This window comes from Myotis yumanensis, unplaced genomic scaffold (genome assembly GCF_028538775.1).
Source record: "Myotis yumanensis isolate MYYU_CA2020_CCGP unplaced genomic scaffold, mMyoYum1.0.hap1 SCAF_12, whole genome shotgun sequence".
Classification (NCBI taxonomy): Eukaryota; Metazoa; Chordata; class Mammalia; order Chiroptera; family Vespertilionidae; genus Myotis; species Myotis yumanensis.
The window spans coordinates 43,026,450-43,041,454 of record NW_027223763.1 but is presented as its reverse complement, the minus strand read 5'-3'; the positions used below and the strand labels follow the sequence as shown (position 1 = coordinate 43,041,454).

General features: G+C 44.1%; 1 protein-coding gene across 1 annotated transcript in view; it reads right to left on the bottom strand.

The window, feature by feature from the left end:
• The window catches only part of PTAR1 (protein prenyltransferase alpha subunit repeat containing 1), a 53,893-nt gene extending 40,543 nt beyond the window's left edge, over window positions 1-13,350 (bottom strand). The window contains exons 1-2 of the mRNA XM_070431524.1: window positions 13,248-13,350; window positions 4,561-4,730 (exon numbers count right to left, since the gene is read on the bottom strand). Coding sequence (XP_070287625.1) covers window positions 4,561-4,730; window positions 13,248-13,333 — 256 coding nt within the window. The 5' untranslated portion in view covers window positions 13,334-13,350. The remainder of the gene's footprint in view (window positions 1-4,560; window positions 4,731-13,247) is intronic.
• Between the last annotated feature and the right edge of the window lie 1,655 nt (window positions 13,351-15,005).

The window sequence follows — 15,005 nt, the reverse complement described above, 5'->3', positions numbered from 1 at the left end:
CAAATTCGTGCACCAGGCCTCTAATATATATATATATATACACACACATATATATATACTAGAGGCCCGGTGCACAAAAATTTGTGCACTCGGGGGGGAAGGGAGGGTCCCTCAGCCCGGCCTGTGCCCTCTCGCAGTCTGGGACCCCTCGGGAGATAACGACCTGCTGGCTTAGGCCTGCTCCTGGGTGGCAGAGGGCAGGCCCAATCCCTAGGTGCAGCCCCTGGTCGGGCTCAGAGCAGGGCTGATTGGGGAGTTGGGGCGCCGCCCTGTAATGCCAGAGCAGGGCGGATCGGGAGGTTGTGATGCCACCCTCAGTCACGCTCAGGGTAGGGCTGATTGGGGGGGTGGGGCACCGCCCCCTATCACACTCAAGGCAGGGTCGATGGGGAGGTTGCGGCACCACCCCGTGATGCACAGAGCAGGGCCGATCAGGGGGTTGGGGCGCTGCCCCTGTCACTCACAGAGCAGGGCCAATCAGGGGGTTGGGGCACTACCCCCACCCCCGTCACGCACAGAGCAGGGCCCATCAGGGGGTTGGGGAGCTCCCCCCTCTCATGCACAGAGCAGGGCCCATCAGGGGGCTGGGGAGCTCCCCCATCACGCACAGAGTAGGGCCGATAGGGGAGTTAGGGCACTGCCCCCTGTCACACACAGAGCAGGGCGGATCAGGGGGTTGGGGCGCCACCACTGTCACACTCAGGGCAGGGCCGATGGGGAGGTTATGGCTCTACCCCGTCACAGACAGAGCAGGGCCCGTGGAGGGGGGGGGCGGGTTGGGGCGCCACACCCTGTCACACACAGAGCCGCAGGGCGATCAGGGGATTGGGGAGCTCCCCCCTATCAGGCACAGAGCAGGGCTGATCAGGGGGTTGGGGCGCCTTTCCCTGTCACGAACAGAGCAGGGCGGATAGGGAGGTTGTGGCCCCGCCCCCTGTCACACACAGAGCCGCAGGGCGATCAGGGGGTTTGGGCACTGCCCCCTGTCACGCTGATCCCAGTGCCGGGAGGCATATTACTCTTTCACTATATAGAATAGAGGCCTGGTGCATGGGTGGGAGCCGGCTGGTTTGCCCTGAAGGGTGTCCTGGATCAGGGTGGGGATCCCCACTGGGGTGCCTGGCCAGTCTGGGTGAAGGGCTGAGGGCTGCTTTCAGGCTGGCGGTTTTGACTGAAGCTCCCAACCGCTTCTTTTTCTCTTTCTTTTTTTTATTCTGGGCCAGCTTTAGCTCTGGCTCTAGCTCTGAGGCTTCTGCTGCTGGTTTGTTTGCCATTCTATAATCGAAACAATGTATAACTTCAGCTCTGAGATCCCAGCTGGCTATATTTGTTACAAAGTTTCAAACTGCCAGCTCAGAGGCCGGCAAGTCAGGCGGGGAATGTTGGAGTCTGCAGTCACTGGAGCAAGCAAGCCTCATGCTCGCTTTCAGCTGCCTGGCTGCCGGCCGCCATCTTGGCTGACAGTTAATTTGCATAAGGATATGCTGATTAGCCAATGGGAAGGGTAGCGGTCGTACGCTAATTACCATTTTTCTCTTTTATTAGTGTAGATATATATATATATATATATGTATCAGAGGACTAAATAAGTAAAACACACAAAATAGAAACTATTTCACACATTAAATAACCTTCAAATCAAACTCCTTTTCTACTGGTCTAAAATGAGATAAGTGCTATTAATCTCTTATGACAGTACTAGTGGCCTGGTGCACGAAATTTGTGCACATTAAAAGGGAATTAATTAGAGGAAATATTTTAATATTGCTACTTGCCCTTTCTCTGTAATAGAAGTGTCAGAGATGAAAGAAAATTAGTAAAATGTATATGAAAATCTTCCTCCTGTCAGAGTCTGGGGCATGCCGCAGGACCCAGAGTCAAGTCCCCACCCACCTGCGTGCACCTTAAAATTGCGCGAGACCCAGACCCGGCCAGCCCCACCCCCGTCAAGCCCTGCCAGGCAGGGGGCACAGCCTCAGGTCCCCCGGCCTGGCGCCATGCAGGGGTTGCAGCCTCAGGTCCCCCGTCAAGCCCCACCAGGTGGGGGGGGAGGGGGCACAGCCTCAGGTCCCCCATCAAGCCCCACCAGATGGGGGGGTGCAGCCTCAGGTCCTCCAGCCCGGTGCCATGAGGGGGGCACGGCCTGAGGTACCCCGGTCCAGCGCCAGGGCGGGGTGCATGGCCTGAGGTCCCCCATCAAGCCCCACCAGGAGGGGGGGTGCAGCCTCAGGTCCCTCGCCCCAGCCAGGCGCCCGCAGCCTCAGGTCCCTGCTGATCGCTTGTTATGGCTCATTATGGGAACCCCGCCTCCGCTGTGGGCGCAATCACCTTGTGTTATGGGAACCCTGCCACTGCTGTGGGTGCAGCCATCTTGTGATGGCGTGACAGAGTGAGAGTGGATTTGCACATTACCTCTTTATTATATAGGATGTTAAGGACAATGCTGAAAGGAATATAAGTAAATTGCTATGTAATATCTTTGGTAACACTCCACAAAGAGATTGTTTTTCACTCACTGTAAGCTTCTTGAGTAAAGAGAACATATATTATTCATCTTTTTGTCTCCTACACTACTTAGAACAGTTTCTGCTATGAGTAGGCCCTTGGTAATGGCTACCAAGCTGATAATGAAAATTCTCTATGAAACAAAGTTCTTATTCAAACTTTGCCACCAGGCATATTGAGTACTTTTAAAGGTACTGATATAATGTGGGGGAGGGGCAGGAGCTTTACAAAAACAATCTTGGTTTAGTACTCTCCAAAAAAAGTGAGCCCTTAGGTCTTACTTTTACTGAAAAGTAAACAGAATTTGTGTACATGGAGGCTTAATATCACCTATAGCGGGAAACTAAGAAAATAAACCAGGTGGAATGAGTAGGGATTGTCTGATGCAGCAAAGAGGAGCAGAAGAAGTGAATGCTGGGATGGTTTTCTTTTGATATCAGCATAGGAAAAGGACACAGAGGGCTTGAGCTCAACTGGGTTTCACAGTGTGACAAATCACAATACAACTACCACATGATGCCTCCATTATCTCATTTGGATTGCTACTAAAATAAGTTCTATTGTTTATACTAGAGGCCCAGTACACGAAATTCGTGTACAGGGGTGGGGGGGGGGGGAGTGGTCCCTCAGCCCAACCTGCACCCTCTCCAATCCGGGAGCCCTCAGGGGGTGTCCTACTGATGGCTTAGGCCTGCAGTCTGGCCTCCCTCTGTGGGAGGCAACTGAGCTGATCAGGGGAAGGCACCGCCCCCATCACCCCGCTGCTGCTGCCACTGCCAGCCGCCAAGGTGTTTTCATCAACAGGGACTCCAGTCCCTTCACCACACAAAAATGACAACTTTCTTTAGGCATTTTCAAGATGTCTCTTTCATAGGATATGACATTTTTGTCTTTCTTTTTTTTTTATCCTCGCCTGAGGATATTTTTCCATTGATTTTTAGAGAGCATGGAAGAGAGAGGGAAAAACAGAGAAACATCAATGTGAGAGGGACACTTTGATTGATTGCCTCCTGCATGAGCCCTGACCTGGCCCCTGGCCAGGGAGGAGCCTGCAACCAGGGAGGAGCCTGCAACCTAGGTACATGCCCTTGACCAGAATCGAACCCGGACCCTGCGGTCCACAGGCCGAGGCTCTATCCACTGAGCCAAACTGGCTAGGGCAGGATATGACATTTCTTAGCCCCTCCAGCAGTGGACCTTCATTTTTTCCTCCAGAAGTGAGCTGGAAAAACCCTAGATCACCTTCTTAGATTCTTATTACGCAAGTTACCAAGAACACTGCAAGTGGCGTACAGGGAGCTTAGCCAACGAGCGGTCAGAAAAGGTGTTTCCTCTGCAGCTCACACACAGAGGCGGGACTGCCAGCGCACCCAGGCTGGCAGGCCCTGTTCTCTGTGGGCCTCCTCACTGCCGGGCTGCTGGCAAGCCTGTTCTCTGCTTTCTGCAGGCCTGTCTGCTCACCGCCACTGCGGCCCGTAGGCAAATCCTGCTCCCTGTCCTCTGCGGGCCTGCACCATCTGTGGCTTGCCTCACCAGGCAGCAGTCCCTTCCTGCCCACCCGTGCGCACAGCCTCCTCCCAAGCCGTCGTGACTGTTAAGGTGTCCTGGCTAATTTGCATGTTACCTCTTTTTATTTATTTATACACACACACAGAGAGAATAGCACTAAAGGATTAGAAAGCAGAGAATCTGAGCTTGTAGCAACCGCAGTCCTCTTCTTTTTGGTCACAGAACACCTTCTTCAAATACAATTTAATAAATGACCCCTCTATATTAAAAAAGATAAATCAGAATTGCTCGATTTACTACTCGGTTTTCAGTAGGTGGATTGGCACGCTGCTTGAGGCACCTCCCATAGATTCACTATGGATGTAAAATTTGAAAACTACTGATGAGTTCAAACTCCTCACTTTTCCGAGGTTACACACCTGCCCGGGCAATGAATGAAAGAGGTAGAACTAGAATCCAGCAATGCCAGCACCCAGAGAGGGTTCTTCCCACTATATTCCATGCTGCTTCCAAAAAACAAAGGAAGATGACAGAGTTCATACTTACCATCTTTGTTCAGCCATTGCTTTCTTGTTCTGTACAAAATGAGCTTGTTGTGGACATACGGTAAAAGGAACTTGACACACCAGCTCTCCACACCAAGTTTGTTTTCAACCAGGACTATGGGGCTCCGGTTATACCTAGCTTCAGGACATGGGATCAGGCCAATTTCATCTCTTAATATGTAAAACATAAAAAACAATTAAAAATAAGAATACTACCTTTTCAAACCTGCAGAGCATTTTTAAAAATCCACTAATTCCTACTTCTTAAAAGTATTATTTAGTTCACCTACTGGATTGGTAGAAATTTTTTAAAACCACCAGATTTTTAATATTGGCAACAGTACAGGAAAATTAGTATGCTATAGTCCCTGTTGATTGGAATAAAAATCAGTCTAATCTTTGAGTGGAAATCTGAAAATCTTTCAAAATTTTAAATACACATACTCTTTGATCCATGATTACACTGCTCAGAAATTATACTGTACCAAATTTTTTGAACGGGATGTTGACTGCAACACTGGAAATAATCTAAATGTGTATGAATATAAGACTAGTAAAATATATATGGTTTATCCATCTAGTAAGAGGTATAAAAAAATGAGGTAAATATGCATATGTTGGTATGAAAAAGGTGCCAAGAGCTATGAAAAAGCAAAATGACAAATATAGTGTATACCATAAAGCCTTTAGTGTAATTTTTTAAAAGAGCTATATATGCATTAAAATTTTTCTTGGAAAGATACCAAGAAAATGGGGTGATAAAGGATTCTATTTTTGTACAGTTTAAATTTTCTAATCACTTGTATATATTATTTCTATCTTTTTAAAAATGTGAACAAATGTACTTATGCTTGTCTGCTAATAAATGTATGTGGAATGGAAACAAATTATCAGTAAAACTTATTTTGTCATTGAGATATTGAGATTGTGGACCATATTTTATGTTCTTTATAATCCTTTAAACTTAAAAAAAAAAACACACTAGTAAATGTTAAAACACAAAATACATCTCAGAATTTGATCATTTTCATCAAAGGCATCTATATTCCTCAATCCACTTCAACTCAAGTTGAAGATCTATGTTACAGGCCAAGATTTAGTAAACAATATGTAAGGCAGTTGATTTACACAGTAAATGAACCAGCAAACATAATGTTTCTACAAAGCCTGTACACATGCTTTTCAAGTAAGGAAATTACCTTCTTGCTTACATGAAACATTTCTTCTCAAAGAGTATGTCCTTCCCTTAATTAATGAATAGCTAATAAAATTTTTTTAATAAAAGCAGCTAACAAATAATAACATTTTTAGACTGTCTAAATAGATTTTTAAGATGTTCTTTAAAAACAAAACTGGTTTTCAGAGCTTGTGTATGACATTATCTATTCTGTCTCTGGGGTTCTCCTGCCAAGAAGACAGTAGTTTCATAGATGAAAGAGGAGGAAACATGTCTAATTATAGATTATAAGAAAAGCCCTCTTTTTTTGTTAGGCCATCAATACAAATTGGTGGGAGGCCGTGGAACACAAAATCCTTCCTAGAAACTCTAAACAGAATAGTTCAAAGGTGACCTGGTGTTCAGGTTTTACTATATAAAGCAGATCATTTAATAACCAGAATAATAGTAAAAAACAAAAACAACCTCAGTTCAATTATTTCGGAAAGTTTGTTCTGAGGTCTAATAATCACTTACAACACTGCCAAGAACTGCAAAAGTCAACAATATGAATGTTAGAGTAACAAAAATAAAAGAATCCTAGCTTCTGGGTACAGCCTGGTGGTTTGTTTTGTTGTTGTTGTTTTTTTTTGTGTGTGTGTGTGCTTTTTTGGGGGGGTGGGGGGGTTATTACTTAAAATTCACAATATAAAAAAAACAAAACCCTGCCTTGCTCACTATTTATACCCAAAATAAAATGCCCAACTACATGTACCTAAATGACAGAACAGAGCCATCTGCACATATAAAAAAACTGCACATTGTTTTAGTTGGCTACTGCACTTCCAAGCAATAATTAAAAAACTAAGAATACCTTGGATACAGTAGGTGCTCAGTAACTGCTACTGAAAGGTTGGTTATCCTTACACTTTGGTGGTAATATTCAAAATAAATAAAGTTCAAAGAGCATCACTTCTCGATTCTGCAAGAAAACCTAACCACTGATTTCCTTCTAAGGCAGTGGGCTCAACTCCTAGCTCTGTCAATGTGATATATAGAGCATGTCACTTGGTCTCTGTAGATCTCATTTTCCTAACTTTTAAAATGTGGAATTACATTATATGTCTACGTAAAGGCAATGGGCTGCTAGGTCTCCTCTTATCCAACTTTCAAACTTTAAGACCTGGCAGCTTTTCTCACGTAAGAATGAGAACTGTCATATCAGGAAATGTAAAGCACTAGAAAATCAAAAAATTCAAATTAAAAGAGAGGCAGTAATATATAGCGACAAAAGCACTTGATCTTCTGAGGTCCAGATCTCCGTTCTACCACTAACAGTCAATGTGAACTGGGTAAGTCACTTGGCCATCAGTACCCTCATCTGAAATACAGAAATAATACTTTCCCTGCCTATTATGAAGAGCAAATAATACATTGTAAAGAAATGTGGTTGCCCTAGCTGGTTTGGCTCAGTGGATAGACTGTTGGCCTGCAGACTGAAGGGTTCTGAGTTCAATTTTGGCCAAGGCCACATGCCCGGGGTTGTGGTCTTGATCCCCAGTAGGGGGCGTGCAGGAGACAGTCGATCAATGATTCTCTCTCAACATTGCTGTTTCTATCTCTCTTCCTCTCCCTTCCTCTCTGAAATCAATAAAAATACATATTTTTTAAAATGTGGTAACCTGTAAAGTGCTCAATCCTCACATCTACGTTTCTCTGTCTCTCTCCCTCCTTTCCACTCTCTCTAAAAAATCAATGGAAAAATATCCTCAGGTGAGGATTTAAAAAAAAAAAAAGAGCCAGAGGTCAAACTGGAAAGTTTCTTGCTTAACTGATACTGATAAAGTGAGGAAAAGAATGTTAAGCTTTTACCGAGTTATTTGACCCTAAAATACAGTGCTTTTCTGCTTCCTAAAAATATAACAAGTACTTTAGACAGATAGGTAGGTCAGTAAGCTTCCAAATAACAGTGTGCTTGACTTCAAACTTCTATGTCTAGTCCCTTAGGTCATAGTCCACTTTTTTCCCCCCAGACAATTTGGGATTCCAGAATCATTTTAAAATTGGAAGGGACCTCATTTGTCTAGTCTCTCATTTTACCAGATGAGGAAACTGAGGTCCAATAAGGTCAACAGGATTTACCCAAGGTCATTTTGGCCAGTGGCTAAATTAAAAATTGGGACTTCCTTTTCAGAGGGAAGGCAGGCGAGGGAGGGTGGGTGGGTGGATAGGTAGGTGGGAAGAAAACTTGTAATGCATATATGAATAATACATCAACACACACAATAGGATGGTGAAGGCCTGGGGCAGGGGTGGGGGTCGGGCTAGAAGGGGTCAATGGGGAAAAAAGGAGGACATATATAATACTTTCAACAATAAAGATTAAAAAAAATTAGGACTTCCTAATATTTAGCTCCAAATCCTTGTAGCCACAGGAAAGTGAAAGCAAGCAGGATTTATATTAATTCCTTCTAGATTTCCGGTATTTGAATTCTAATTTTCTACTCAAGAAAAGTTGGAAAACTCAGGGGAAAAACAAGCTAAAAGTCATCTGCCATCCCTCTACCACTGTTATATTTGGGCATGTGACCTTTTTTCCTAAATATTTTATCAAGTGGGATTATATTGGACATACTCCTATAATCCTTTTAAAAAATTTAATTCACATTAATAACTTTCCTACTAATTAATATATATTTAATGGTTGCACTGAATGTGCTATAAATATAAAATACATCTCCAGTTATTTCCTTATGAAATTTCTTAGAAATTTTTGAGTTTTTCACTGCCAGCAAATTTCATTCCTTTATATTTATAGGTTTCTAGAAATTGAGATTCCTGGTATTTAACAAGAATATCTGCATTACCAAGGTAATAGGATTTTTAGAGTTGTTAATATTTAGGATGATAATCAAGTTCTAATCTTTTTAAAGAGATACCACAATGCTCACTTTTTAGGTTACCTTCGAACGCTGAATGTCCCACCACATTTACTTAAAAAGATCGGTATGTCTCTCTGAGTGCTTCACTTCACAATGGGGATCCAGTGCCTTCCAGATGAAGTTCAATGTTCACATAACACTAATGTTGACTTTTATCCTCATGTTTAGACAGTGTCTCTTATCTGTACTTTTCAGAAACATCATCTATCAACTGGAGTAGGCCCATTTATTTTTCACAAAATATTGACCAGCTTCCCTTCAAGAGGGAAGGATGGTCCCCAAATACTAAAACCAAACCCTGCAATGTGGAGTGATAAACAGAAAACAGCCCAAGGATTCAGGACAAATCTTTTAAATCTAACATTTCATTTTTGTTTCTCTTCAAACTGGAATTTTTTTAAGAATGACCAAAGGGAAAGTTAGCAAATCTTCTAAAGGAACTGACTTTGTGTATCACTGAAATTATATTACTGACCTTATGTAGAAAACATCTACACAAATTACAACTGTTTATTGAATGTGTATTGTATGCAATATTTTATATCAGGTTTTTCATACACTATTTCATTTATTCTGCACAATAATTTTATAAAGTAAGAATTTTAACCCATTTTAAAAATGAGGAAAGAATCTTGTCTAAGTCTACCCAACTAGTAAATGATAAGCCAAGATTCAAACCCAGGGCTGCCAGACTCCAAACCCAAACATTTTGCAACTAACTATACAATTATTTAAATAAACAGATAAAAATCATGTGTAACGAAGGACTTGTATGCATGCATATAAGCATAACCAATGGACATAAGACACTGGGGGGTAGGGGAGGCTGGGGGATTAAGGGCTGGGGGAAAAAAAGGAGACATATGTAATACTCTTTGTAATACCTTAAGCAATAAAACAATAAAAAAAAATCATGTGTAAGAAGACAAGAGACTCTCTGGTTTCTGATTCTTCAGTTCAATTTGCAGACAGACAATCGAAAACTGCCTTCATTACTACTCCCTTCATTGGGCCCTACCCACTACCTAGGAAGGCTGTATTTTCTCTGAGCCAACTTTTATCCATCCCTCACAGCTCAATTTAATTATTTTCTCAGAAAGAGCTATTTTGACCATTTAACCTAAATTAGGCCTCTATTCATGCTTCTTATCCTTTGGGGCTCTTTTCATAATCTCTGTGTTGATTTGTTTAAAGTTCTATTAGGGCAGGGACCATGTGTGGTGTGTTCATCAATCTACACCCTGCTCCTAGTCCTGCAGACCCAGGATTAGCATTGCAAAAAGAAGTGCTCTTTTGCTGAATGCATGCATGGTATGAAAGAAATTAAACCACAGTCAGGATTTCCTACATAATCTGGTCCTACTGTATCTTTTCAATTACATTTGCTATCTGGGGTTAGTTTACTGTTCCCTGTGGAGGTCTCTGGCTCCCTATCTGAGATAAATCTTACCTAGTTTTCAAAGTTCAGCTCAAAACCCACCTACCTTAAGAGCCTTGGCCGAGACATTCTATTCCCTGCCTCCCTTCTAAGACTCACATAACACTAGCTCACCAGACTGCTAGTCCAGCCTTTATCATAAACCACTTTGCAGGGTTAATTTACTGTTCTTGCAGGAAGGTCTTAGGTCACCATCTACACCTGTACTGTGTAATACAGTAGTCACTAGGAATATGTGACCATTCTGTATAAATCAATTAAGATTCAATAAAATTTAAAATTCAGTTCCTCATTTGCATTAGCCGCATTTTAAGCACTCAATAGCTACATGTGGCTCATAGCTATCATATTAGACAGAACAGGTATAGAACATTTCTATCATCATAGATATTTCTGTGAGTGTCTTGAGTATAACTGTGTTTTATATTCCTTCCTATTCTACACTGTGAAGATGGTACCTACAGCACCTCGTAAGTAGTGAGAGTTCAATAAATATATAAAAGTAATAAAAAATAACCTGCTGGAGACCTTTGACATGACCCTAATTCCATTGTAAACAGTAGCCTTCCGCTTTAGCATAGGCTCTATACATTAATTTACTGTCAGTCCCTGGGTCAAGCCTTCAGTTGTTTTTCCAATAGTAGTCTCTAAGAGTCAACCACAAAAACAACGTTCATATGGTATTTTTCAGTTCATGAAGTGTTCCATATTCACCATTCATATATTTTTTAAGGAACACAGGGATTCAGGTTAAGCCTAATATTTACCCAGTGGCAACTAAGTGTTACCAGATATTGTGTAAGGTAATTTTCCTGTGTTCTCATCAGCTTCAGTAGATCAAGAGGAAACTGAGGCTCAGAGAAGGTAACCTATCCACACCTACCACTAACAAAATCCACATATCAACCACTGTATCTTTCACTGTATCTGTGACTCCTCCTGGCTAGAGATCTCTACAAAGCCAATGGAGTTGATGTTGACTAATAAAATTGCAATCTATCTTGTGTTTGGAGAAAAAGAAAAACAAAAAGTAAAGAATGAAAACCTTTCTTTTTTAATACTGAAAACTGTAATTAGGTACTAACTTTCAAGGTAAACAATGCTCCCCCTCCCCCCTTTAACTAGAAATACAGCCTATTTGGGGGGGAGGGGCTAGATTGGGGAAGAAGTATAGACAATTTTGAAAAGTCCAAATTATAAGACATTTTAAAGGATGTATAGTAATATCATTGAAGATATTATTATTGCAGGAAATATGTGCTAAAATATAGCTGAAGACTATTATTGAACAATGGGTTAAGCTACTTAATTTTTCAGCCCTATATTATATATCATTATTTCAAATGCCCATCTTATTTCATACTTTTAAATCTTGAATGACCCAAATGCTTAAGCGTAAATTATGCATTGATTGAGTACATTCATGAGATTTCACCATAAGAGTATGATTAAAGAAGATATTAAAATCCATATTAAAATCCTTTATAAGTTTCAATAAATGTGATCCAGAAGAATTGGGATGTGTTCCAAACAGCACTGTGTCAACCTGCCAAGCCAACGAACACTCAATCTGTTTCTTCAAGTACAAAATACCGATGCTTTTCTAATCTACCTCAAAGGCAAGAAACTAAGATGATTACTGTACTTATTAGATTAGACTTCTTTCTAACCTCTGTTATAATCTCTTCAAGAAAAATAACACCAATGATGAGGAAACAGGCCCTTCATTTGTCTGGCTTTTTTTTTTTTTTGATGATGTCTCTCATTTGCACTAAAGCTCTATTTCTGAAAAAGGGACAGAAAGACTGATATACAAGGCATCAAAGCATTCTTCACAAGGCCCAGTCCCCACTATGGTTACTGCCAAGAAATCATTCCAAACGCTCATTCTCAAAGTGTCGGCAGTCACAAGGGGAAAGGAAGTGGACACTGCCAGAGGTGGCCGGTGCGTTTGGAGGCCAGCAGTGTTTTGTTTTTAATGAGGCACAGTTGCAGGAATCCAACTGTGTGCCACCAGAGAGCAAGGCATCCCAGGGCTTCTCAACTCTTTTATAAGCATCGCCCGGAAGGAAGAGAACCTTCACGTTGGTTTGGCACCTCTTTTAGGCAAAGAGGCTTAAGGGCTTAGACCACTTCAAAAGAGTAACTCGTGTGTTCTAGTTTAAAGAATAACATATTACACAGAAGAGATAAAGGGAAAATAACACAAAACTGGATTCTATGTTTCTTTTGTGGGTGAGGGATGGGAGAAGAGCTCCACTCCTGCTTCTCCCTCTTTTGTACAATGTAGCTCTCTCTCTCTCTCTTTTCCTTTTCGCTTGCTACATACAAGCACAAGTGCCAGAAAGAAGATCGTTTCTCCTATCTCCCGAGTGAAACGGAGAGGAAGCAGGGAAGATAGGGCACTTAAATAGGGCACCGGGGTCTGGATTTTTAAAAAATAAATAAATTGGTTCATGTGCTTGCTCCCTGTTACGATGGTTCAGCTAATGCTAAAAAGTGTCGAGGTTTCATCTACTACTTTCCATTGAACTCCTCCTGTGCCGACGGACGCTCAACTCTCGAGAATGCTCGGTTCACCTTCAAAACAAAATGTTTCGTCAGAGTCCCTGTGCAACCTTGGGACAAGGGAGGCGAAAGCCAGGAGCAGCCTCCAACTTGCTCTGGTTAGTAAGCTGAGAGGGGCCCGGGCCCACCGAGGACCAGGTGATCGGTGACCCCTCTGACCAGCGGCCGGGATGAGCCTCAGCGGAGTTGTGTGTACGCAGCACAGAGACTCACATCGTGTGTGCGCCCGGGTCCCCTTCCCGATCAGACGGGGAGGCGGACGCCCGGAGGACGTCTTTCCAGGTCCCTGAACTCCTGGGAAAGGACGGGGGCCGGGGGAGCCGCAGAGCGAAACAAACTCGCTCCCCGTGCTTTTCCGAGGTCACTGCGAGGGACGCTCCCGACAGCGGCCCCGGGGGCGGAGAGCGGGCCCCGCAGCGGCCGGCAGCGATCCGGCCGCGACCTGGCTCCGTCCCCTGCAGCGAGCGGCGCGCCAGGCCCCGCTGCCCGAGAGCCGCCGCCCGAGGTCGGCTCCGGGCTCGGCCCCGCCCCCCTCCGTCCCCGACGACCCCCGGAGACGGCGGCCACGCCGGCGCGCGACTCACATGTGCGGGTTCCTCCGGAAGGCGTTGGTGATGTCCTTCACCACCCGCTGCACCAGCACCGCCACCTCCTCGCTCGTCTCGGCCATGTTGGCGGCCGGGCGGCTCGGGCGCGCCTCCGGGACAGCGCAGCGCGGCCGGCGGGGTTCCGCGGGGAGCGCGCGTGTGCGCCGGTTTGGCGGAGCTCCCGCCTCCGCCCCTGCCGCCGCCGCGGCCGCCGAGTACTTCCGGGTCATCCCGCGGTGGCCGGGGCGTGGCGCCCGCGGGGACCGGAGCGGCCTGGTGGGTTGGGCCCTGACGTCCTCTCCTGGTCCCTAACAGTTGGTCAGCGTCCCGGAAGATGCTGCAGACTCAGTGGCAGGTCTCTGTCTTACACATTTTATTTTCATTTCTATCCAGTCGGGGCTGCGGAGTAAGTGGTCCTCAGGTCATCCTCCCCGTCCCGGCAACTTCCATTCTGCCGGAGTTGCCAGGTCCCCGGAGTCCCCGAGGGAAGTTTCCTTGCGAGTGAGGGTCCTCGTGAGCAGTCAGTACCTTTTGTTTTGTTTTTTGAATATATTTTATTGATTTTTTTACAGAGAGGAAGGGAGAGGGATAGAGTTAGAAACATCGATCAGCTGCCTCCTGCACACCCCCTACTGGGGATGTGCCCGCAACCAAGGTGCATGCCCTTGACCGGAATCGAACCTGGGACCCTTCCGTCTGCAGGCCAACGCTCTATCCACTGAGCCAAACCGGTCAGGGCATAGTCAGTACCTGTGAGAGCTTATTTCCTTTATTTTTCCAGCTGTGGGGAGGAGGCCTTCAGAGGCGCTCCTGGCAGAAGGAGCCCCGATTGGACCTTGTTGGGGGCTTCCTTTTCCTGCGTGCCAGTTTCCGCCTCGGAGCAGCCGTCCTCAACCATTAATTTAAACAAACTTAACGAATGCATTCAAGGAAGGAATAGGAAAGAAAAGGAAACGTTCTTTGCCACCTGGATATAGGAAGTAGGAGTTCAATACTGAAATATTTATTTAGGTTTTCTACGGAGGGTATGGTGGGCCCTTCCTACCTGCCACAGATTCAGCCAACTTTGGATAGAGAAGGTGTGGGAAGAAAAAGTTAGGTAGTTGCCAAGGGTACTGGGTAATTAAGCCCAGGATGGTTGGTTCTGTATTGAACATCTTGTTTTTTCTTGTCATTACTCCCCGAACAATACAGTGTAGCAACCATTCGCATAGCATTAAATTGTATGAGGCAATAGAAGTAACGTAGAGATGACTTCAAGTCTATGGGAGAAGTGCATTAGACTCAAATACGACTCCACTTTTTCATGAGACTTGAGCACCTGTGGATTTTGGTGTCCGTGCGGATCATGGAATCAATCCCGCCCCTACCAGGAGACAACCCGACTTCATTTTCCGCAAGGGTTGGAGTCCTCTGAACACTGCATCAGTTTCGGAGTGAGAAAGTCAAGGCCCTGATAGAGTTTGCTTTTGTAACTATTTATCTTGCTGCAAATCATTTTTGTAGGAAAAAAGAGGATTTCTAGTTAATTTGGATTTTGAAATGCCACAATTCAAACATTATACATCAGATTTTCCTTCATCCTTCTGTAATAGAAAAAAAGTCTGCTTTCAGTTCAGTTATTTTTACTTAATCCTTGAAATCTGTATTTTTTAAAACTTTTTTTAAAAGAAAAGCAAGCTTATTGTCTGATGTAAAGATATGTGGAGCATTTGAAGTAGGGTTGATTGTCAAAGAATAATTTTGGGTGCAAAA